The 23,835-nt window shown below is 36.5% G+C and overlaps 1 protein-coding gene across 2 annotated transcripts; it reads left to right on the top strand.

Moving 5' to 3' along the window:
* The first annotated feature begins 11,188 nt into the window (after positions 1–11,188).
* Positions 11,189–23,131, top strand: ZNF3 (zinc finger protein 3). Of its 2 annotated transcripts, none has more exons than XM_074311554.1 (6): positions 11,189–11,360; positions 17,355–17,474; positions 18,410–18,501; positions 18,755–18,881; positions 19,389–19,502; positions 20,328–23,131. In XM_074311554.1, the coding sequence occupies exons 2-6, from the start codon at positions 17,420–17,422 to the stop codon at positions 21,404–21,406; spliced, it is 1,467 nt and encodes a 488-aa protein (XP_074167655.1). In that variant the 5' UTR covers positions 11,189–11,360; positions 17,355–17,419; the 3' UTR covers positions 21,407–23,131. The 2 variants fall into 2 exon arrangements, with proteins under 2 accessions (XP_074167655.1, XP_074167656.1); XM_074311555.1 differs by having other exon boundaries at positions 11,189–11,369.
* The last annotated feature ends 704 nt before the right edge of the window (positions 23,132–23,835 follow it).

Below are 23,835 nucleotides of genomic sequence, written 5' to 3'. Positions count from 1 at the left end.
GAGAACACTAGGGGACATTCTATTGTAATACCTCAGTTTCCCTAAATTATGCTATGTCCTTAATAAAACATTAGGGCCAACCCTTCCCCTTTTTCTTACCCCATTAAACTCTGGTCACTTTCACATTCCAGTGAGTCATAAAACTCCAGATGGCTTATCTCAAATGCCTGGGTAGTGCTCACTATCTCTTGCCCCAGATTCTCTGTCTCTTGTTCTCGACCTTCTTGACCCTCAACCTGTTAGAATTAAAAAGTTATGGTCCTTTCTGAAATTATAATTTATCCAGTGTTCTCCCCTCTTTGCCTTTGTTTCCCTTTTGGAAACTATGTTGGAGTCCTATAAAAGGTCTATGTTTTAATTGCTATTGATTGGATATCTTTAGGGCAAGAGTCCTGTCCAACTGGCTAGCCTAAATTCTCCACTATTAAAATATTAAAAACCTAATCTCTGTCTTGCCTCAGTTTCTCCAGCATTGCACTATAATCAGTTCCAGTTTGATAATCCCTGTTAGGAGAAGCCCTTTTTGATTAGCTGTGTTATTAGAACTAAGGTTTCCTAAAAATGCTTTTATTTAAAAAGTTAATTTAGTTGGAAGATGTAATAAGAACAAAGTATGAATATTTCTCCCCAAAACCTTGGGGGATATCCTCATAGTTCCTAGCTGACATTGTTGTCACCAAATTTATGTCCAGATATAGTATGACTATTGAATAGTTCCTCATCATAGGTCTAGGCCTAGAAAATCATTTCTTGCTTCTTGAGACATTCTAGCTGAGATAGCTACAAAATCCAGACTCTGGAACTCTTTTCTGACCTCCTGAAACTTATGAGGTTGGAGGATCCAATTTCTTTCACCTAAAACTGGGAAAAAAATAAAACCAAACAAAAAAAAAAAGTGCTGAGGTTTTTGAGAGGAAGCCGTCCCTAAAGCTTCTCTCCTTAAAACATTATCCTTTACCACTAAACATTTGAATAAAGAAATTAACAAGATCCCTAGAGTATTTAGGTGATGAACAAATGGCTAGAAAGGCTGACTCACCTTTTTTGAGATGTCTCCAGTGCCTATGCAACCATTTTTTAAAAGCCCAACCAATGTGGTTAATTGATTAGAACCCGTTAGAATCAGGTTAGATCCATGCTCGAATCTCTCCAAGGCATTTTCATTCCATGTTGTCATAACTCCGGCAAGCAGGATTCTTAATGTCTCTACATGGAAAGACTTTGTCTCAGGTGCTCTGCAATTGTATCTGATCTCCATATCTAATCTAATATCATGCCACTTGGGGACCTTGGACTTGTATTGTTATCCCACTCTTATTATGCCTGTTTCCCTGAATTGTTCTGCTTGTTTCCCTAGTGGCAACCCCCCCTTCCTGGGCATTAAGGACTGAGATAATTAGGGCTACAGAACCCTGGCCACTCTGGCATTCCAAAGAGTCACAAGACTTCAGACTTCCTGGCTTCTAGCTTCTTTACTCCCAACTTATCAGAATTTATGATCCATCCTTCCTTACCCCCAACCTGTCAGAACTGAAGTTATGGTCTTTCCTGGAGTTCCCACTCACCAGTGTTCTGCCCCCCACCTTGCCTTTGTTTCCTTGATAGTTGAAACCCTAAAAGAGTCTCTGGAATCCCTCTCTCCTGAATGCTTTGAGATGAGTCTTATTCAGATGGCTGGAGGTCAGCATGGATCCTGTTTGGCCATCATCCAAACTCTCTACTATTAAAATATCAAAAACCTCTAATCTCTGTCTTGCCTCAAGTTTACATTTCAAGTTTACTAAAATTGTTAAGTAAAAAAAAAAAAATTAATTTTCCTAAAAATGTGAATTAACTCAGGAAGAAGCAAGATTTTGCAGGTGAGATCTGAGGACAGAATTTAGATTGTACATTATTTAAAGAGCAATATTTCCAAGCAGGCTTTTATATGTTCCAAATAGAAAAAAAAAAAATCTATCATTTAGCATAGTTAACAGCTTGCAAAGAAAAAACAGATTCAGAAAGCAAAGGAAAGGATATATATATATATATATATATATATATATATATATATATATATATATATATATATATATATATATGTATATATATATATGATTTCAGTCAGTTAACTTGAATTATATATGCAGTTAAAACAAAGTATTTTACCTTAAAACCACACCTCAAATTCCAGAAGCCAATTTTTGTTTCCTCAAGGTAAATTTTGCTGCACAATCAAGAGTTAGATGTTTCTATATCTTTATCAGTAATTTTAAAAATGAGGGGCCGCTACCTGGTACAGTGGATACAATATCCACCCTGTAGTCAGGAGTATCTGAGTTCAAATCCTACCTCACACACTTGATTCTAATTGTGTGATCCTGATCCTGTGTGACTCACCCCAAATAAATAAATAAACAAAATAGGATGAACCTGAGAGCCTGTCTGAAGAATGCTAAGGTGACCATAATGATGTGATTGTACATAATCACTATCTTTTGTGTGGCAAAAGTTAAGGATTAGTGCTGAAAGAGGATAGGATTAGGAATTCTTGAGGAGTCAGTCCCATGCCGATCAGGTCTTATCTAGGGGGTATATCCATAACTGTTCTCTTAAAGCTAAATATTACTATTTATCTCCATGTCATTGTTGTTCTTTTTTTTAGTATTACAAATTCATAATTGAAAACTATATTTTTATCCTTTTTGTCACTAAGGAATTTCTTCATCTTTTATTTCTCAATTATCATAAATATGAGTTGAAATTGCTTTAGACAGAGAATCTTTGGTTATCAAGGGAAACTCTATTAGCCAATCTCTTTTTTTAAATTAATTTTATAATTATAATTTTTTGACAGTATATATGCATGATTAATTTTTTTTATAACATTATCCCTTGTATTCATTTTTCCAGATTTTCCCCTCCCTCCCTCTACTCCCTCCCCTAGATGACAGGCAATCCCATACATTTTACATGTGTTACAGTATAACCTAGATATATGTGTATGTAAATCCAATTTTCTTTTTGCACATTAAGTATTGGATTCCGAAGGTATAAGTAACCTGGGTAGATAGACAGTAGTTTAGCCAATCTCTTTTCATGCAATTGCTTGTGAAATAAAGAGGTATTTCTGACAGACTATAGCTTAATGCAGATGAAGACTGTTTTCTTTCATTTATGAGTTGTGACTAGGGATATGACTAGAGGCAACTCATAGTGGCCTATTGTTAAATTTTCACTGAGAATTTATACTTCAGAAATTGTCAAAGCCTATAAATCAGGGTTTGAATTATTGTTTTGTTGAGTGTCTACTAGAATCTAAACTTAACAAAGTGATAGAAAAATATTAATAAAGAAATAATTCAAATATAGTGGAGCTACAGTCAGGATAACACTAGATTTAGCAGCTTAAAGGATTAGAGAGTTTGTAATATGATATTCAGAAGAGTAATGGGACCTAGGATTACAAGCAAGAATCACCTACACAGCAAAATTGAGCATAATCCTTCAGGAGAAAAGGTGGATATTCAATGAAATAGGGGACTTTCAAGTATTTGTGATGCAAAAACCAGAACTGAATAGAAAATCTGATTTTCAAATAGAGGACTCAGGAGAAGCATCACTGTAATTGGGGAAAATTATTAAAGAAATTAAAGAAAAAAATAAAATATATGCAAAGATAGTTTTCAACATTCACCCTTGTAAAACCTTGTGTTCCAAATTTTCTCCATCCCTTTTCCTATCCCTTTCCCTACACAAGTAATCCAATATGTTAAATATGTGCAATTCTTCTATACACATTTCTACATTTATCATGTTGCACAAGAAAAATCAGATCAAAAAGGAAAAAAAAAATCATTCAGTTCCCAGTCCTCTCTCTCCATCACAAGTCTATTGGAATTGGCCTGAATCACGTCATTGTTGAAAAGAGCCAAGTCCATCAGAGTTTATCATTATTGCTATTGCTGTATCAATGTTCTCTTAGTTCTACTCATGTCACTTAGCATCAGTTCATGTAAATCTCTCCAGGCCTCTCTGAAATAATCCTGCTAATCAGTAGTAGTTTCTTATAGAATAATAATATTCTATAACATTCATATTCAGCCATGCCCCACTTGATGGACATTCACTAAGTTTCCAGTTCCTTGCCACTACAAAAAAAGAGCTGCCACAAACATTTTTGCACAGGTGGGTCCTTTTCTCTTTTATATGATCTTTTTGGGATATACTAAAAAAAGAATTTTGAAGCAAGTTTCTCTAATGAAGGCCTTGTATCTTTTTTCTTTTTTAAATTTTTTTCTAAAGCTTTTTATTTTCAAAATATATGCATAGATAATTTGACAACATGGACCCTTGGATAGACTTGTGTTTCAGATTTTCTCCTCCCCCTACTCTCTCCCCTAGATGGCAAACAATTCAATATATGTTAAACATGTTAAAATATAAGTTAAATCCAATATGTATAAACATATTTATACAATTCTCTTGGTGCACAAGGGAAATCAGATTAAAAAAAGAAAGTAAATGAGAAAGAAAACAAAATGCAAGCAAACAACATAGAAGAAGTGAGAATGTTATGTTATGATCCACATTCAGTTCCCACAGCCCTCTCTCTGGTTGTAGATGGTTCTCTTCATCACAAGATCATTGGAATTGGCATCAATCATCTCATTGTTGGAAAGAGTCACGTTCCTGAAATCAGGAAGACCTAAATTCAAATCCAGTCTCAGACACTAAACACTTCCTAGCTGTGTGATCCTGGGCAAGTCACTTAACCCCAATTGCTTTAGCAAAAAAAGAAAAAAGAAAGAAAAAGAAAGAAAGAGTCACGTTCATCAGAATTGATCATCGTATAATATTCATGTTGCCGTGTATAGTAATCTCCTAGTACTTAGCATCAGTTCATGTAAGTCTCTCCAGGTCTTTCTAAAATCATCTTGCTAAATGTTTCTTATAGTACAATAATATTCCATAATATTCATATACCATAACTTATTCAGCCATTCTCCAACTGATGGGCATCCACTCAGTTTCCGGTTTTTGCCACTACAAAAAGGGCTGCCACAAACATTTTGGCACATACAGGTCCCTTTCCCTTCTTTAAAATCTCTTTAGGATATAATCCCAGTAGTAGCACTGCTGGATCAAAGAGTATGCACAGTTTGATAACTTTTTGAGCATAGTTCCAAATTGCTCTCCAGAATGGTTTGATCCATTCACAATTTCACCAAAAACGTGTCAGTGTCCCAGTTTTCCCACATCCCCTCCAACATTTATCCTGTCTTTTTTGTCATCTTAGCCAATCTGAGGGGTGTGTAGTGGTTATCTCAGAGTTGTCTAAATTTGCATTTCTCTGATCAGTAGTAATTTAGAGCATATGATTAGAAATAGTTTTAATTTCTTCATCTGAAAATTGTCAATTGGAGAATGCCTTGCATTCTTATACATTTTAGTCAATTCTCTATATGTTTTTGAAATGGAAGGCCTCATTTCTTAAATATATAGGAAACTGAGTCAAATTTAATGAAAAATAAGAACCATGCCCCACTTGATAATGATCAAAAGATATGAACTATGCCCAAAGTGTCATAAAATTATGCATATCTTTTGACCTAACAATATCACTATTAGACATGAACAATGTTTATCTATACCTAGAGAAAGAACTGATTTGCCTGAATACAGATTGAAACATATTTTCTTTTTTTAACTTTATTTTTCTTGAGGGTTTTTTTGGGGATTGGGGAGAGATTTATATTTTTTTCATAACATAATTTTTATGGAAATGTTTTGTGTAATTTACATGTGCCTTTTTAATGGGAGTGAAAGTGGGGAGTAAGGGAGAGAATCTGGAACTCAAAGTTTTTTTTTTTCCTAATAAATCTAAAGATTTATTTTTGTTTTGCATATTATTTATTTAAATTTGGTTATAAAATTCTATTAAAATTGTAGACTGACATGTTAAATTTTAAGTGATCTTCAACATTATGCTAGGGAACAAATGATATGGTATACAAAGTTTTATATAGAATGATTTTTATCTCAACATCTAGCCTCTAAAAAATCCAGATTCAAGTAAGTAGCAATTTAATTGACTAATTATGCGGTAGTTGGAGCATTTAAAGCTCATTGTAGGATAGTGAATCTAAATTGACATATATAGGGTTGGAAAGGCATATAGTTAAATCAGTGCAATATGCAGAGTAACTTCCACAATAGCTGTAACTATTTCAAACTTCCCTTTGACTTCATAGTATGGAAAACAAACCAAAACCAAAAAGCAAAAGCAAAAAAAACCTTACCTTTAAAGATAAATTTAAAAAAACACAATATGTCTCGTCTTTTTTCCTTTTTTTTTTTAAACAATAGCTTTTTATTTTCAAAATATGTGCAATGAGAGTTTTCAACATTCACCCTTGCAAAACTTTGTGTTCCAAATTTTTCTCCCTCCCTTCTCCAATCCCCACCCCTAGATAGCAAGTAATTTATGTTAAATATATGCAATTTTTCTAAACACATTTCCACATTTATCAACTGCACAAGAAAAATCAGATCCAAAAAAAAGAAAAAAAAAGCAAGCAAACAACAAAAAAGATGAAAATACTATGTTGTGATCCATATTCAATCCCCACAGTCCTCTTTCTGGATGAAGATGGCTCTTTCCATCACAAATCTATTGGAATTGGTCTAAATTACCTCATAGTTGAAAAGAGCCACATCCATCAGAGTTGATCATTACCTAATCTTGTTGTTGCTGTGTACAATGTTCTCTTGATTTCTTATCAGGCTTTTCTGAAATCAGCTTGCTGATTATTTCTTATAGAACAATAATATTCCATAACATTCACATACCATAACTTATTCAGACATTCCCTAAATTGATGGGCATCCATTCGATTGGAACACAATGTAACACAAATGTAAAAAATTATTTTAAATGTAATTGGGAAAATAATATTAAATATTAAATGGTTTTCAAAAGAAAATAGATAAAAGGGCAGTAGTATACTACTATTAACTACTTTTTATTAATTATATATTACTATTTATTAGCTAATGTCGTATCTTCTTGGGTAAAGAAATCTAGGAACCTAAGGCATAAGGAGGGAGAAATAATATCATTTTGGTTCTTTTTGAGAATGAAGGACAATAACTAGCTCCAAATTGAAGTGTGTGCTGTTGTATCTTTAGAAACTCTTGTAAGCCCAGAGTATAACCTGAATCTTGAACAGATTTCTCTTCCATATGCCCCTTCTGTTAGGAGAGTTTGTGTAAATTCATTCCTTTTGTGTTTGCTGGTTCAGATTATAGGCATAGATTTGAACTTCAAATGTATTCCACCAGATGCCGCAAGAATACAATTGCCTGGAGCTTGTAACTTGAAGAAACATTTAATATTTCCAGGAAAATAATGTACACTTAGATAATCACTTACCTCTTGGTAAGGTATTAGAGAAGCTAGAACATGGCAACCTAAAGCTGGGTAGGAGGCAGGTGATAGAATTATCTTTTGTTCTGCCAGGATGCTGACCATCCTTGCAAGCCTACCATCAAGCTGTTCTGCAAGAATCTGATGTTTTCCAAAGATTTCAATCTAGCCCTTTTTTTAAAAAAAGTATTTTATTTTTTCCAAATACATGCAAAGATAGTTTACAACATTACTCTTTGCAAAATCTTGTGTTTCAATTTTTTCTCTCATTTCTCCCTTACTTCCTCAGCAAGCTATCTGATATAAAAAAATGTGCAATTTTTTTCCAAACATATTTCCATATTCTTCATACTACACAAAAATATCAGCTCAAAAAGGAAAAACACACACACACACACACACACACACACACACACACACATACACACACACAAGGAAAAAACCAACCAAACAAGAACACAAAAAGTTGAAAATACTATGCTTTGGATAAAGGCCATTCAGTCTCCATAAGTTCTCTCTCTGGATGTGGGTGGAACTTTTCATCACAAATCTATTGAAATTATTTGGATTACTGTATTGCTAAGAACAAAGTACATCATAATTGATTATCACATGATCTTGTTAGTACAATGTTTTCTTGATTCTATTCACTTCACTTAGCATCAGTTCATGTAAGTCTAGCCCTTTCTGAAATCATCCTGCTCATCATTTCTTACAGAATAATAATATTCCATTACATTAATATATCATAATTTATTTAGCCATTCCCCAACTGAGGTGTATCCAATTAATTTCTAGTTTCTTGCAAAAAGGGCTGCTATAAACATTTTTGCACATGTTGGTCTGAAATTTCTTCTCTTTTATGATCTCTTTGGGATACAGACAGTAGACATACTGGTGGATGAAAGTCTAGTATTTTAACTATGCAAATCTTTTTTCTTTTTTTCCAAGTGTGTTTCTTATAAGCAACATATTGATAGATTCTGTTTTCTGATACATTTTTTGATTCTTCTCTATAATTAATGGTCATCCTCAAAAAGAAGGTGATAAAGGGGAATTTGCCTGAAATTTGTGGTCTATAAGTGAAATGATCTGTTTCAGCTTTGTTGCAGACTGTCTTTTCTCTTTGTTCCATTCCTGATTCCCAAGTTTTTACTCTTTTTTCTTTCTTCCCTGTGCCCCACTTCTATATTCTCTTATTGTTAGGATTACAAGGTGAGAACTCAGGTTGTGTGGACAGTGACAAGGTGAAAATTCAGGTTGTCTGGACAATTACAAGGTGAGAAATCAGGTTGACTTGACAGTTCTCTGGCTCAGACCATTGGTTCGGGCCTTTAAAGGGAGTTTACACCTTAGGAATTCTAAGAGGAGCAAGTTCATTGGTGGAAGTATTTCCCCACGCCCCATTGAGTTCTCACACACCTATTCTCTGGGAGGATAAAAAAAGGGCAGCATTGGGTCTGGGAGAATCTACTCTGATATAGAGTTGTGACGCCAGGCAGGCTGAAAGGAGACCAGTCTGATTTGGGGAAGGACAAGAGCTGGAGGAGATTCCGAGATCCCAAGAAACCTGCGCACAGAGGAAAAGATTTTACAGATCTCCTCCCAGAGAAGGATTATAATTGAGCTGACGACTGGACCCTCACAATTCAAGAACTTTACATCTTATATTGTTTTTTCTTTTTTGCTGAGGCAATTGGGGTTGTGACTTGCCCAGGGTCACACATCTCCTCCACACACCTAGGAAGTGTTAAGTATCTGAGGCCAGATGTGAACTCAAGTCCTCTTGTCTTCAGGGCTGGTGCTCCATCCACTGCGCCACCTAGCTGTCCCTCTATATTCTCTTAAGATTATCAAAACAGAACAAAGCCAATCCCAGGGTCTCCTTGTCATAGAGGGCATCACTGGAGAGAGTTGAGACACACAGGAGTTCAATGGAGGGTGTGTATATATATATATATATATAATACTAACTTTATATGAAACCCCACTTCTTCTGAGATGGTATCTTTTTCTTCTTTCCCCTAAAGAATTTCTTGACTCATTTTTAGTTCCTTAGGAAACCTAGGGGTGAGGGATGGAGGTCAAAGAGCCTAGTGTAGAGCTTTGGTCATAGTAATGTGACAAAAAGCAGATTATCAAGCTTGGGAATGTGCCATGTGGTTTCTTTTGGTAGTGTGAGACTTAGTTCTGCAAAAGCTGATATAGAGAAAGGATAGGGTATCAATTTGGTTATGCTTCCCTTTGAGGGTACTAATTATATTATCCAACAAAAACCTGCCACACCTGATCATTTCAGCTTAGCGCTCCAGTTATATTCTTTCTCAAGTAATTTCCAGTTCCACAGTTCTACTTGATTAAATTCCTTCTACCTGCCAAGTCCTGTCCTAAGCACTAGATTACGCAAAAAGGCAAAAAAAATCCTGCTCTCAAGAATCCCATAGTCTAATGGAGGAAACAACATGCAAACAATTATATGTAGGATAAAATGGGGGTAGCTTACTGATCAGGAAGATGACATGGTCAGACCTACCCTAGCAACATTACTTTGATGGGTGTGTAGGAAGGACTTAATTTGAAAGAGTCAAAACCGGGAGTTTAAACAAAAGACTACTGTAAAGAACTGATAAGAGCATGTATCAAGGTGATGGCAGGATGAGAGGAGAGAAAGGGAGGTTTAAGAAGTAAAATAGGACCTGGCTGCAGATTGGATTGGGGGAGGGGGGAGGAGTTGAGAGTAGGTAGTTAAGGATGAGAAAAATGGAAAGGGAAAAGGTGTTTTGTTGATTTGTTGTTTTTTTGGGGGGAGATAATAAATTCTGCACTGGATATATTGGGTATAAGATTTGAGGGGATATACATTTCAAAACGTCCCACCGCTGCAAATCTGTGGGTTAGGGCTACATAAATGGACCGAAGAATCATCAGCATAGAAATTGAGTCCATAAGCATAGTGTGGAAGAAGAAATGAAGGTCTAAGACAGAGAACGTCCTCTGCAAAGAAGAGCAAGGAATCACTGTCTTTGGATCACAATCTAAGTGGAGGGGAGTGAGATGTCCCAGATACGAAGTAGATCCCAGGCATCAAGAGCTTTGCTAAGCTGAAAAGATTTTATACTTAGTCCTGGAAGCAAGAGGTTGAGTATGGAGGGAGTAATTGGGACATGGTCGGTCTTCTCTAAGAAAATCACTAGTGAATTGAGGATGGATGGGAGTGAGGAAAATATTCCCCAGTACGCTAATACAAAAATCCAGATATGAAATAACGAGTGTCCAAACAATCGTGGTCAATGTCAGAGGGGAGAAGGGGGTGTATGCAAGAATGTTGCAAATGTGAAATAGACAAGCCTTGGTATGTTACAGCGGGGAGGAAGGAATGAGAGGGAAAAATCCAGGGTAATTCATCAATTTGGAGTGTGAGGGACTGGGAGGATGGCGTGGTCTCGTGTAGTAATAGAGAAGGCTGGGGCGGGGTGGTGGAGAGGGTTTGCAGTGAACGGATTAACTTCTATGCAGAATAAGTTCAACGAGAGGAACAACAGGTCCAGCTCGCCCACTCGGTCCGCCAGGCCCGTGAGATACGAATTAGAGGCCGAGCTGCGAAACCTGCTAGTCCGCTGGCTGCAGGAGTGGTTCGGGGTTCTCCGACGCCCGAGGTTAAGCAAGGGGAACGTCGGGGATGGCCCAGTGCAAGGAACCACTAAGGCCTTAAGTCCCTTCCCAGCTCACAAGTGCGCCGGAGCACGGAGGAGGACACTTCCGGATTTCCTAGAGTGGTCGAGAGGCAATACCCGGAAGGAAATTTGGAGAGTTTCCGGCCATTGTTCTGTCCTTCTGGTGTGCGTGGCTGGAGTTCGAAAGGTTCTGCCTGTTTCTCGGTCCTCCTGCTTCTGATCCCCAGCGTCCACGATTGAGTGTTCATCTCTCCTCCTCGGACTGCCACGGGCTCCCAGTGAGTGGGGTTGGTATTGTGCAGAGAAGCTAGAAGGCCTGGGGAAGGGAGGAAGGGCTGGGGAGAGGCGAGAGGGGGGGAAGGGGAAGGGGCGGATAAGGGGGTGGGGAAGAAGAGCCTTCGTTTTTAGGGGCACGCGGGGTTTCCCAAACCTGCGCCGTAGGTGCGCATCTGGCCGTTTCCCCAATTCTCGTTCCCTGTTTTCCTTTCCCTTCTCCCCTCATCTCATGATAATCTTTTTCTCCCCCTTCCCTCTTACACTCTCCACTTTCTTTACTTTCCCCCTTCCTCTCCCGTTTCCCTCCCTTATTTCTCTCCTCTTTTTCTTTGTCCTCTTCATCCTTCCCCAACTCTTGGTGCGCACTGCCTTCCTCCGCCCTCCCCCTGTGCAACTGTGGGGCTAGGGGAGAGGAGCCTGGGTGCGATGAACCTTCCAAGTGATACCTTCTTTGGGCCTCTTTTCAGATGTCAATCAAATAACAGCCAGCCGGAGCATTTAACAGTTTAAAGAGCTATAATAACAATTAGTTTGCAGCTTCCAATCCTGGTAGCAATAATAATCATTTTACAGGTCCATACTGGTAGTAGTAGCAATCATTTTAAGATTTACAGAGTTCACCAAGGCCTTTGGGGAGATGTGAGTTAAGCAAATATTATTCCAGTCTGGATTAATAATGGAAATTATTGATAACAATGTAGAAATTGAATCTTGAGAAGCTACTTGACTTGAAGAAGCTCACAGTTAGCAAATAAATGTCAGAAAGGAAGGTTCTAGCAACTCCTGATTTCTTTCCACATTTACTCGAAGATGGTAATTTAGGAAAATGCTTCATTTTGTCATAAACTATTTGAGACCACAGAACCGAGTCATGATAATAATTGCTTAGGGGTGATGAGGTTAAAAGAGATAGCCCCAGACACCAGTGATTAACAGGAAATTCCTGTCTTAAAAGAGGTTAAAGGAGATAACCTGAGACACTAATGATTAACAGAATTTTACATCCTTTAGAGAAATTCTTGTGTTATTTACAAGTCTCTCTGGAACCTCTTTGATATACAAACATCTCTATATCCGAAAGAAGTCGAAGAGTTCTTTTCAAATGCAAACTCTGTTTTATGATTTTGCTCGTGTGTAAAATGAATCTCCAAAATCCTATTCTTTGCCCGACAGCTTTCCCTTTCTAATCAGTAAAGATTTTGTTTTAACACAGCATTGAATAGCGAATTCATTCGCTAAACAACCTGGCCTTTGGTACTTTGGGAAGGAGAGAGAGAGGCAATCAGACAACCAGAAAAGACTGACCCAGCTCGGCTTAGAGCCTGTTTTGTCCTCAGCAGGGAGACTCTTTGGATTGTCCAATCCAACTTCATTTCTAAATGAAGAAAACAGAGGAAGAGGTTATAAAGCTGTTAGTCAAAAAGAGATCTTTTTAAACTGTTGGATAAAAGCCTTGAATGTAACTTTACATAGGAGCACAGTAAGATGATTGCTGAATTTGCCATTCCAGTACTCGTTGAAATCCTGTTTTACATAAAGCTGGTAACAAGTTCTCATAAAATGATTAAATTCTAAATTTGTAAAGAACTTTGCTCAGGGCACGAAACATAGTAGTTGCTATAGAAGTGCTTATTCCTTTCCTTACTTTTAATTTAACTGTATAAATATTGGTATTTCTTCTCCCCCAGGATTGTAAGCTACTGGAGGGCATGGATTCTAGATTGGTTTGGCTTTGAAATATCCACTGCAATTAGTACAGTGCCTTGCAAAGAATAGGTGATTAATAAATGTTTGTTGAATTGAATTTCTTTGTAACTAAGGTGGACACGGAACCCATCTCTAACAGTCTTTGTACCATAATTTTTCAATACCAACTAATCCCTAATTCAATTAACAAGGCACTTACTGAACAGCTACAAAACCTGACATGACACAGGTGTAACTGATGCTTAATGAGTCAGTTGAAAATATACCCCCCTTTCCAAAATGACTAAAATTAGTTGATGTCTACTAGATACTATTAAATGACTTATTAGTTAAAAATGAAATTAACATGATCTTTAATTTAGTTCTCATACAGCATATATACCAAACAAAATGAACATTTTCAGGTAAAAGATTGGGTTTTGAATTTAGCATGACAGATGCTTTGGCCCCTTAACATCTGTCTAGGGGAAAGGTGTCAAAGGGAAGTATTGTGTACTGTTCTTGCTATCTAATTCTCCCTATGTTCAAGTATTGGGATTGGGATTGGTAGATGTATTTGAGGCTGTATTCTGATCCCCCATAAAGATTTTTTGAGGTAGAGTATAGGTCTTAATGGGATTCTCAGCTTGAAGTAATTGTTTTTGCTATGTTCAAATCTCTAGATTTGTATCTCAGTTCCTGATTTCCTTTCATCACAGACCCTCCTCTTTAAAAGATTTAACATCTTTTATGTTGGAGTAGTTTTAGAAATAGAAGTGAGCAATAGAACGTAGCAGGCTGCAGGTTACCAGACAGGTAGCAAAGATTAGTTTTGTTTGCCTTCTCTTTTAGTCCTGTGTGGAAGCTAGAGTTCATCACCCCTATTATGGTGAAGATTTTTTTAGCATGATACTTCACTGGTATTGGAGAATCAGAATAACATGATGGGTAGAGTCAAGAAAACAAGACAAGAAAATAAAATTAGATTCTGCCTGAGATTTTCTGGCTATGTGGCCTTTGGCCTGTCAGAACCCTAATTTCCTTATCTGGAAAATGTCTGCAATAATCCTTATACTTCCTACTTAAAGAGATGCTATGAGATATTTGAACTTTGCCGACTTTAAATAATTTTGCAAATATGAGATGTTGTCCTAGCTACCTGTCTAAATTAGGATATTAAAAGGAATTCTGTAAAGTGGATATCAAATCATCTCCTGAATATTTTTCCTCCTTTTGATGCTATGTTAGGGGGCTAGCAGGTTGTAATGTAGAAGTAAAAAGTTTGTTACTTCATTAAAAAGGAAGGGGACAGAAACCAGATTTCATTGTTTTGGTTATTTTTCACTGAGGTGGCTGCCAAATCTGCTTCAGGTCTCAGTCCTAGATATTAGGATTAAAATAAAAGACTCATGGGCATAAGGGCAAAAGGCAATGAGTTGTAGCATAAAAATATCTAGGAATAATCTTCTTTCAGGGTTTAACTACCATTCCAAACTGGAATTTGAGGTTCTTGGAGATTGAATCTTTATTCTGACAAAGAAGTAGAAAGAAATTAATAGGGATATAACTAGAACAGTAATTCAGAATAATCATTCCCAATACAGCTGCCCCTGGCACAATTTATTAGCATCACCTAGTACTCTGACACTGAAAAATTTGCAATGTAGGAAGAAGGAAGATTAAAGGAAGACTTTCTCAACCAAACAAAAGTTCTCAGAAAACTTTTTGCCTGAGAAGAAACGGCTAATGCTGTTGCCTGTGGAATCTGAAAAGATCCTGTCATGTTTTATTTATGGTTGGCTTATAAAAGGTGGTTTGAATCCAAAGGTAAACTTTAAAGGAAGGTTCTTTAGCCCTTGGACCAGGAGTGGTAATTAATGAACTGAAAAAATAGGAACTCTGAAGAATTTAATTTTGAACCCTTAATTATAACACCTGTTAGAATTCTTGTGTAACCTAGAAAAGTGGTGTTGTTTTTAAAGTTATAACCCAAAATAACTTAATGAGGAAAAATAGCTCATGAAATTAAGCAATTGATATCACTTTTTTTTTACATTTCAATGTATATTAAATGTGTCCTTGTTTTTACTTAATCTCATATAAACTTTCATTTTTTACTTAATTCCACATCTTCATACATAGACACACTTGTTTTTTAATAGCAAGTAGGTTGTTTATGATTTTTTATTCATAAATAATATTTTAAGTGGGAGTTGTCTGAAACACACAAGTCCTCTTGGTGCTTGGAATTGAAAAAGAAATCAATTACTATTGATTGCTTTTTACTTTTAGTTTTACTTATAGGATTTAACTCCTTTCTTTAAGGAAAAGCTAGTTCCAACTGCTAAGCCACATTAACAAAGTCCCTTAAGTCTTGGTTACTTATAGATTTAGTGAATAGGTAGATTGAGAAGATATCATTTAGTAGCAGATAATTTCTTTTTTTTTTTTTTTTTTTTAATTTTTTATTATATATATATTTTTATAATATTATCCCTTGTATTCATTTTTCCAAATTAACCCCCCCTCCCTCTATTCCCTCCCCCCGATGACAGGCAATCCCATACATTTTACATGTGTTACAATATAGTCTAGGTACAATACATGTGTGTGAATATCATTTTCTTGTTGCACAATAAACATTAGAATCCGAAGGTACATGTAACCTGGGCAGACAGATATTAGTGCTAACAATTTACATTCCCCTCCCAGTGTTTCTTCTCTGGGTGTAGCTACCTCTGTCCATCATTGATCAACTGGAAGTGAGTTGGATCTTCTTTATGTTGAAGATTTCCACCTCCATCAGAATACATCCTCATACAGTATTGTTGTTGAAGTGTACAGTGATCTTCTGGTTCTGCTCATTTCACTCAGCATCAGTTGACCTAAGTCTCTCCAAGCCTCTCTGTATTCCTCCTGCTGGTCATTTCTTACAGAGCAATAATATTCCATAACCTTCATATACCACAATTTACCCAACCATTCTCCAACTGATGGACATCCATTCATCTTCCAGTTTCTAGCTACAACAAAAAGAGCTGCCACAAACATTTTGGCACATATATGTCTCTTTCCGCTCTTTAGTATTTCTTTGGGATATAATCCCAGTAGTAGCGCTGCTGGGTCAAAGGGTATGCACAGTTTGATAACTTTTTGGGCATAATTCCAGATTGCTCTCCAGAATGGCTGGATTCTTTCACAACTCCACCAGCAATGTATCAGTGTCCCAGTTTCCCCACATCCCCTCCAACATTCATCATTATTTGTTCCTGTCATCTTAGCCAATCTGACAGGTGTGTAGTGGTATCTCAGAGTGGTCTTAATTAGTAGCAGATAATTTCAAAAAAGACATAATAAAATAATTGGCTAACGCTTTTTAAAGGCTATTTAACTTTCTAGCAGATGCAGGGATTGACCAGAGGCTAAGTTCCTTTCTAGCAAGTAGAGAAGGATTAGCTGGAGATTGTTAGTTTTTCTAGGTAACTATCCTTAGGTTCTTTTTTAAGTTTCAAATAATTTATTTTAACCAAAAATACTAGTCAACTTGCAGCCACCCTTTTCCTGACATTGTTGATATAGTAAAAAATAATATTGAATTAGAAGAGTCGCACATTCTCAGAATTAGAAGAAATTGGAGAGGCAATTTAGCCCAGTTGATAACTGAACAGAAATACCCTCTACAATATAACTAAAAAGTGGTTATCTGGTCTTTTCTTGGAAAACCTCCAGTTAATCCTTTTGAGTCAGTGTGTCCTACTTTTGAATAGCTCTAATTGTTAGGAAATTTTACAATACATCAAATTTTAAAATCCCTCCTCTCCCCCATCCTCCCCATCATTTATTTACCCATTGCTCCTAGTTCTAATCTCTAGGCTTAAACAGAAAAAATTTACTCCTTGTAATAGTCTTCAGATATGTCTATTCCTCTTTAAGTTTTCTCTAGGCATTCACGTTTCCTTCAACTAATAATCATGTGGCATGATTTTTAAGCCCTTCTGTGGATGTGCCTTAAATTGATACCCAAACATAATATTCTGCTAGTGGATTCAGCTGAGTTTTATTCCTTGCTCTGTAACTTGGCTGTTGTGTAACCTTAAGTAATCACTTAATCTCTCTGACCTTTTAAATTTCTTTTTTGCAAAATAAATGATACCTATCTTATACAATTATGCTGAAATGAAATAAGAATATAGTAAAATATATGTAAAGTATTACATAAACAAAGTATTCTGGAGGCTTCTCCTGTGATTGCCTTTCCTTAAACAACTTCTTTTTTTTTTTTTTTTTTTTTTTTAATTTTATTTTCCTAGTGTCATTAAAGAGACATTCCTTGTGTATTATACTCTGGTAGAAGACAGAAGTTCCAGAGCATCCCATGGAAGCACAAGCTGATTGTGTGTCTCAGGAACCTCAGCTCCTGCTTGAGAGTGGTGAGGAACTTGATTCCTACAAGAGAAAACTTTATGCAGTATGATGAAGTATGGTGAAATAGAGAACAGTGGCAATGCAGAATAAAGGAGTCCTCCAAAAATGGGCGTTGAGAAGGTCTCAGCAGCAAGTATTTTAGTTAGAATTCTCTACTAGTGCCTTCTTTTTATGAGATCTTGATCTTTTCTATTTAAATTAGTTAAATTAGGGAGTTGGAATCAAAAGAGAATCATTAGCACTACCAAATCCTGCTCCTTATACAGTCCTGCCCACTCCATTTCAAAAGAAAAAAGAAGCTTTCCTCTTTGACTGGGAATGGAAGAGAGGCAAATGGGATAATCAGAGAACTTGGTAGAGTTTGAGATAGGACAGAAATAAGATAAGAATACTAAGGAGCATTGAACTGGTTTCTCTAAAGAACAGGCTGGGGAGAGAATAGAAGAAGAAAAATGAAATGGTTCAGGTGGCCTAATAAAAATTAAGTATCCATGGGCTTTTTCTTTGGACTTTGTACCTACTCTCCAACAGTTCAGGAAACAGTCATTGTAAGGACCTAAGTGAAAGCAGGATTTCCTTACCTCTTGAGATATAAGAAAAATGATTGCTTTACTCTATATGTTGAAAAAGCAGTACAAAAGGCTAATGGAAGTAATATAACTTAATCTTTTGTTAGGACATAAGGAGCACTAATGATAGTAGTAATATTGAGTGGAAATAAACTTATGAGGATAATTGAGGGATAGAAGAGTCACATTTGTGCACTGTATGTACTTTATAAAAGCTAGTTTAGGATTTAAAATTCATTACAAGTGAGATATGTGGGAAGAGATATGTGGTCCCAATAAATTTCTTTATTTAGGTTGGGGAAGTAGCAGGGGAAAATAGATATATTCATTACTTCTTTTTTCCTCCTTTTTCTTCCCACCCTCCCCCCCAGCTTCACCACCTCCCAAAGTTTCTGCTACTCTTGGTAAAGGTAACCTGGGAGACCAGATGTTGGTAGCTGCACTTCTGAAAGCCAAGTCCCAGGTAAGCTGTGGTTTATCTGTCCCACTCTTACCTAAAGATGACCATCTTTTATTGAAAATTTCCTATCAAGTAACATCCCATTTTGGTTCCTGTTCAAAAATTCTGTATTTTGTGTTTTTTTGATTCCTTTTTTAGATTTATTTCACTAATATTCACTTTACCCTATCTAGAACTCTACCCAGTATCTCACATCATAATGCTTACAGTATTATTCCATTACTTTAGAATTACATAGAGAAACATGTTTTTACAGGAACTGGTGACATTTGAGGATGTAGCTGTGTATTTCATTCGGAAAGAATGGAAACGTCTGGACCCTGCTCAGAGGGACCTCTACAGGGATGTGATGCTGGAGAATTATGGGAATGTATTTTCACTAGGTATGAAATGTCTTTCTGGAAAAAAAAAAAAAGTAGCTGTCAAGCCACTGGAAATTTATTAAACAGAGGATTAATTTAGTACCAATTCTAATCTTTCATCTTAGGGTCCTCCCAGAAAAGTCAAATACTAAAGTCCTTTAAAAATGAGAAGGGTGAATCCTTTCCATATGAAAATACACTGAACATTATTAGGCTTCAGCTAATTTTTTACTTTCCTCATAAATCCAGTTGCCTATAGGAGACCTAAGTCATCTTGTTCTGCTTCTAATATAATTGTCTCTACTTAAAGACTTCCCAATAGAGAGAGAGAGAAACTTAACCTCTGTAGGACCAGATTATAAACTTGACCTTACTTCAATTTATTCTTGAGAGAATATTACATACACTCAGTATCTATATAAATTTTTCTCCATCTGCTTGCTTAGATAATGAGAATAGGATTGAATCCTGGGACAACTCAATTTGAACATCACAAATTTGCTATCAAATTTCTTTCCTTATGGGCAGGCTTTCCATTCCCAAATCCTGAGATAATTTCTCATCTGGATGGAGAAGAAGAACCATGGGTCATGAATTTGAATAGAGCTGAAAGCCAGGGACTCCAAAGTGCCTCTTGTATAGGTGAGTAAAGGATCCACAGTCACCCTCGTTTCAATCTTTAAACAATTTACAGACCTAAAATGCTAATTAGCTCATTCATAATTGTCTCCTTTGCATTAAACTTCCTGTAAAAACTCATGGTAAAATGAAAATAAATACAGAATGTAAATTATTGAGGTTTCTACCCTGACAGGTTTAGTGCACCTTTATAACCAACCTTAGAAATGGATATAACTATCTTTTATCACCCCTTTGTTTTGTATATATGGGATGGAAAACTGCAAGCAAACCAAAGACCAGGTTTTGCAGTAAAGCTTGATCTTCCTTGGTACAGTTTCCCCATTTCTGCTTCTTATTATAAATCTCTTTATCTCTAGGACCTTGTGACAGCTTTTCTTTACTACTTATTAACTATTTTTCCAATACAGCCTCCCATAATCATTTCTTTATTCTTTGTGATTCCTCTATTGGGTTATTCCTACATCTTACTTGAGAGATTCTTCATTCTTTTTTCCAGTTTGGCTATTTGTCCCTTGGCTTCTCTACCTAATAGTTTCATTAGTGTAGCCTACTGCCCATTCAGTTCCATTTTTTGGTTGGTTTTGTGTGCTAATATGGATATTTCTGCACTTTGGCATTCTTTACCATCCTTATTTTCCTTAACTCTGAATGTCCATATCACTGTTTTGCCCTATCTCCCCATCTCTTTTGTGAAACTTTTTGACATGTACATAAAAGCCATATATGTTCCTGATCCTGCATATATTGACACCTGATATTTCCTTTTCTTCTTTTTAAGTTTTCATTCTTTTCACTAAAAAGAATGTTTTCTGTTTATTATGTCAGATGGTGAGACCAGAACTAGGAATGATCAAGACATTTCTGAAGCTGCAGAATCACATGGGGTGATACTGGGAAGATTTCAAAAAGATGTTCCTTCAAGTCTCAAATTTGAAGAAACTTGTGAATGGCAAGATGATTTAGAGAGGCAGCTGGGAAACTCCATGGAGGGAAGATTGAGGAGAAAGATGGGAGATCTTAGACAAGTAATAGTTGAGGATCAGAAAAGCCCCACAGGTGAGAGAGTCCAACAGTACAAAGAATTTGGGAATAGTTTTAGTCTTAACCCAAATCTTGTTATACATCAAAGAGGTTCTATGGGAGATAAACCCCATAAGTGTGATGAATGTGGTAAAAGCTTTAATCGAACTTCAGACCTCATTCAGCATCAGAGAATCCATACAGGGGAAAAGCCCTATGAATGTAATGAATGTGGGAAAGCCTTCAGTCAGAGCTCACACCTTATTCAGCACCAGAGAATTCACACTGGAGAGAAACCTTATGAATGTAACGACTGTGGGAAAACCTTCAGTTGTAGCTCTGCCCTTATTCTACATAGGAGAATCCATACTGGAGAGAAGCCCTATGAATGTAATGAGTGTGGAAAAACTTTTAGTTGGAGTTCAACCCTTACTCATCATCAGAGAATACATACTGGGGAAAAACCTTATGAATGTAATGAATGTGGAAAAGCATTCAGTCGGAGTTCAACTCTTATTCATCATCAAAGAATTCATACTGGAGAGAAGCCCTATGAATGTAATGAATGTGGGAAAGCCTTTAGTCAGAGTTCTCATCTTTATCAGCATCAGAGAATCCACACAGGAGAGAAACCTTATGAATGTAGGGAATGTGGTGGAAGATTCACTTATAGCTCAGGTCTTATTCAGCATCAGAGAATTCATACGGGGGAGAATCCCTATGAATGTAGTGAGTGTGGAAAAGCCTTCAGGTATAGCTCAGCTCTTGTTCGTCACCAGAGAATCCATACAGGAGAGAAATCTTTGAACGTGGTGACTATGAGCAAAGGTTCCATCAGAGTTGCTGCTTTAAATATCAGAGAATCCATCCATATGAGAGAGTGAGAGTCTTGTGCACCACTAAATACGTTTAATGCAGAAAAATGTTTGGTTAGAGCTTGTTCTTAAGAGTCCTGACAGACTCCATCCTGAGGAATATTCTTTGAACAAGAAAATGTGGAAAGTTTCCTCTTAATTGGAACTCTTTCACTGTAAAATAAAGTGTATTGGGCAAAACACCTCAACCTTAATCCCATCAAGGCTAATGAAGAGAGGCCTAGGTAGCTTTCCCTAGGATTGGTTTCAGTTACGAAAGTAAAACTTCCCAAAGAATAGTTGGTTGAAGCATAGAAGAGGGCTCTGATTCTGATAATGCCTGGAAAGGAGTTTACCATTCACCTTTATATATGTATAAATATACAAGAAAGGAACTATTTTGGAAGATTTCATGGTCTCATTTTGGCAAATAGATTGTAGAAGTAAAGATACTGATATTGGGAGGGGGGTGATAGGCTGTGTCTCAAAAGCTAGTTTTTCTAATAATTAAAAGGATTTCCTGCTATACCACTAAAGGAGGTGGGGGGAGGGTAACATAGGTCCTGAGGAATATGGTTATCACAATTCAGAGAAGAAAAGGTTTGGGTTTCCTTGCTCCTTTGGGGAAATATGAGCAGTTCTCTTTTTTGAGCCAGGATAGCTTTCCAAGCTAACTAGAAATAATCCTCATTTCCCCGCAGTACAAATGAAATGCTGTTTCAGTATGTTGAAACATATTTCAGTGTGATTGGTGAATATGAATACATTTTTATTGAGGATTCAAGGATTTCTTCCCTTGCTGCCCATCCTCCAAATAAATAAGAAACTTTAATAAGAAACTGTGGCTATGGATTTGACCTTTAAAAAAATTAATCCAGTTTGGCCATATTCATTGTCCCTCGTTTCTTTATTCCTTTTCAGACTTTCAGCACCTGTCATTTGTTTCTTGTGTTGTGCACAGAGCATTGGGCATTGGGAAATGTAATCAAGGTTAAGTGAGTCATCACTTGGCCTTGTAGGACAGAGAACTACATAACTATAATCTGTGAAGAAGTTGCCATATAATATACTTGGATGTTTGCAAAGTGCTTAATATGAATCTGAGGATTCATAACAACCCTCTGAGGTAAATTGCTCTGATTGAAAAGGAAGAAATAGACTGAGAGAAGTTTTAGTGTTTTGCCTGTGGTCATATAGGTAGGATCAAAAAGAGAATTCAAGTTGCATTTATTTCATATGCTTGAAACAAAGTTCTATAGAATTAGGGCTAAAGGGAAGAGCATCCAGCAAAGAGGTGGAAATGAGAATCAGGATCAGAGAATTTGTCTAGGAAAGGTGGCATTTGAATTTGTCAAGAAATTCTGTATAGGATTATAACAGGAAAAAGGGCAGATAATCTAGGCATAGGAAACAGCATTAGTAAAAGTACAAGAGGAACTTCCAGAGAATTCTGGAGTCCGGCATGCCAGAGAATGCTGGAAAAGTAAGATTGACAAGTTCAGTGTAGCCTCAAATGCCAAACATACAAGGTTGAACTTTGGGGTTAGAGAGAATCACTAAAAACTTGAGGCAGCCAAAGTCTATGCACAAGGAAATGTTTTAGCAAAATTATAAACAATGGGTTAGAGTGAGTTGGTGAGGGCCTATGAAGGTGGCTGTGAACATAAGGAATGTATTTGCAAGCTGTTTCAGAGATAGGATTTTTTTTTTTTATCACTTAAAAAATAAATAGTATTTTATTTCTCCATTTCATATTAAGAGAGTTTTCAACATTAGTTTGCACAAGATTTTAAGTTCCAAATATTTTTCTCCCTCCTTTTTATACCCCCACTCTAAGACAGTGGTCATTCTGATCCAGATTATACATGCATAGTCATTTTAAACACATTTCCTCATTAATCATTTTGTGAAAGAAAAATCAGAATAAAAGGCAGTTGCGGATGAGAAAGAAAAACCAAGCAACCAAACAAAGGTAAAAATCATGCTTTGAAGAACATTAAGTTCCATAGATCTCTCACTGGATGCAGATGGCGTTTTCCATCCCAAGTCTATTGGGATTGTCTTGGAATACAATATTGCTTAGAGGAGCCAAAGCTATCACAGCTAATAATGAAATTATCTTTCTACTACTATGTACAATGTTCTCCTTGTTCAGCTTATGTTACTTACCATCAATTCATGAAAATCCAGGCTTTTCTGAAATCATCCTAATCCTACTTTCTTACAAAACAATTAGTGTTAATTCAACCATTCCCCAACTGATGGGAATACTCGTTTTCCAGTAGAGATAGGATTTATAAGACTAAAACTAATTAGATGTAAAATGGAAGAGAAAAAAAAGAAAATGAAGTTCTGAACACTAGAAGCTGCAGAAATGGGGGCACTACAGATAGAAATAATGAAGGTAAAGAGGAACTGGTTTAGAGGGAAAGAATAATATCCTAAGTGTTCAATATATT

The sequence above is a fragment of the Sminthopsis crassicaudata genome, chromosome 4 (genome assembly GCF_048593235.1).
Source record: "Sminthopsis crassicaudata isolate SCR6 chromosome 4, ASM4859323v1, whole genome shotgun sequence".
Lineage (NCBI taxonomy): Eukaryota > Metazoa > Chordata > Mammalia > Dasyuromorphia > Dasyuridae > Sminthopsis > Sminthopsis crassicaudata.
This window is presented reverse-complemented; position numbering and strand designations above follow the sequence as displayed.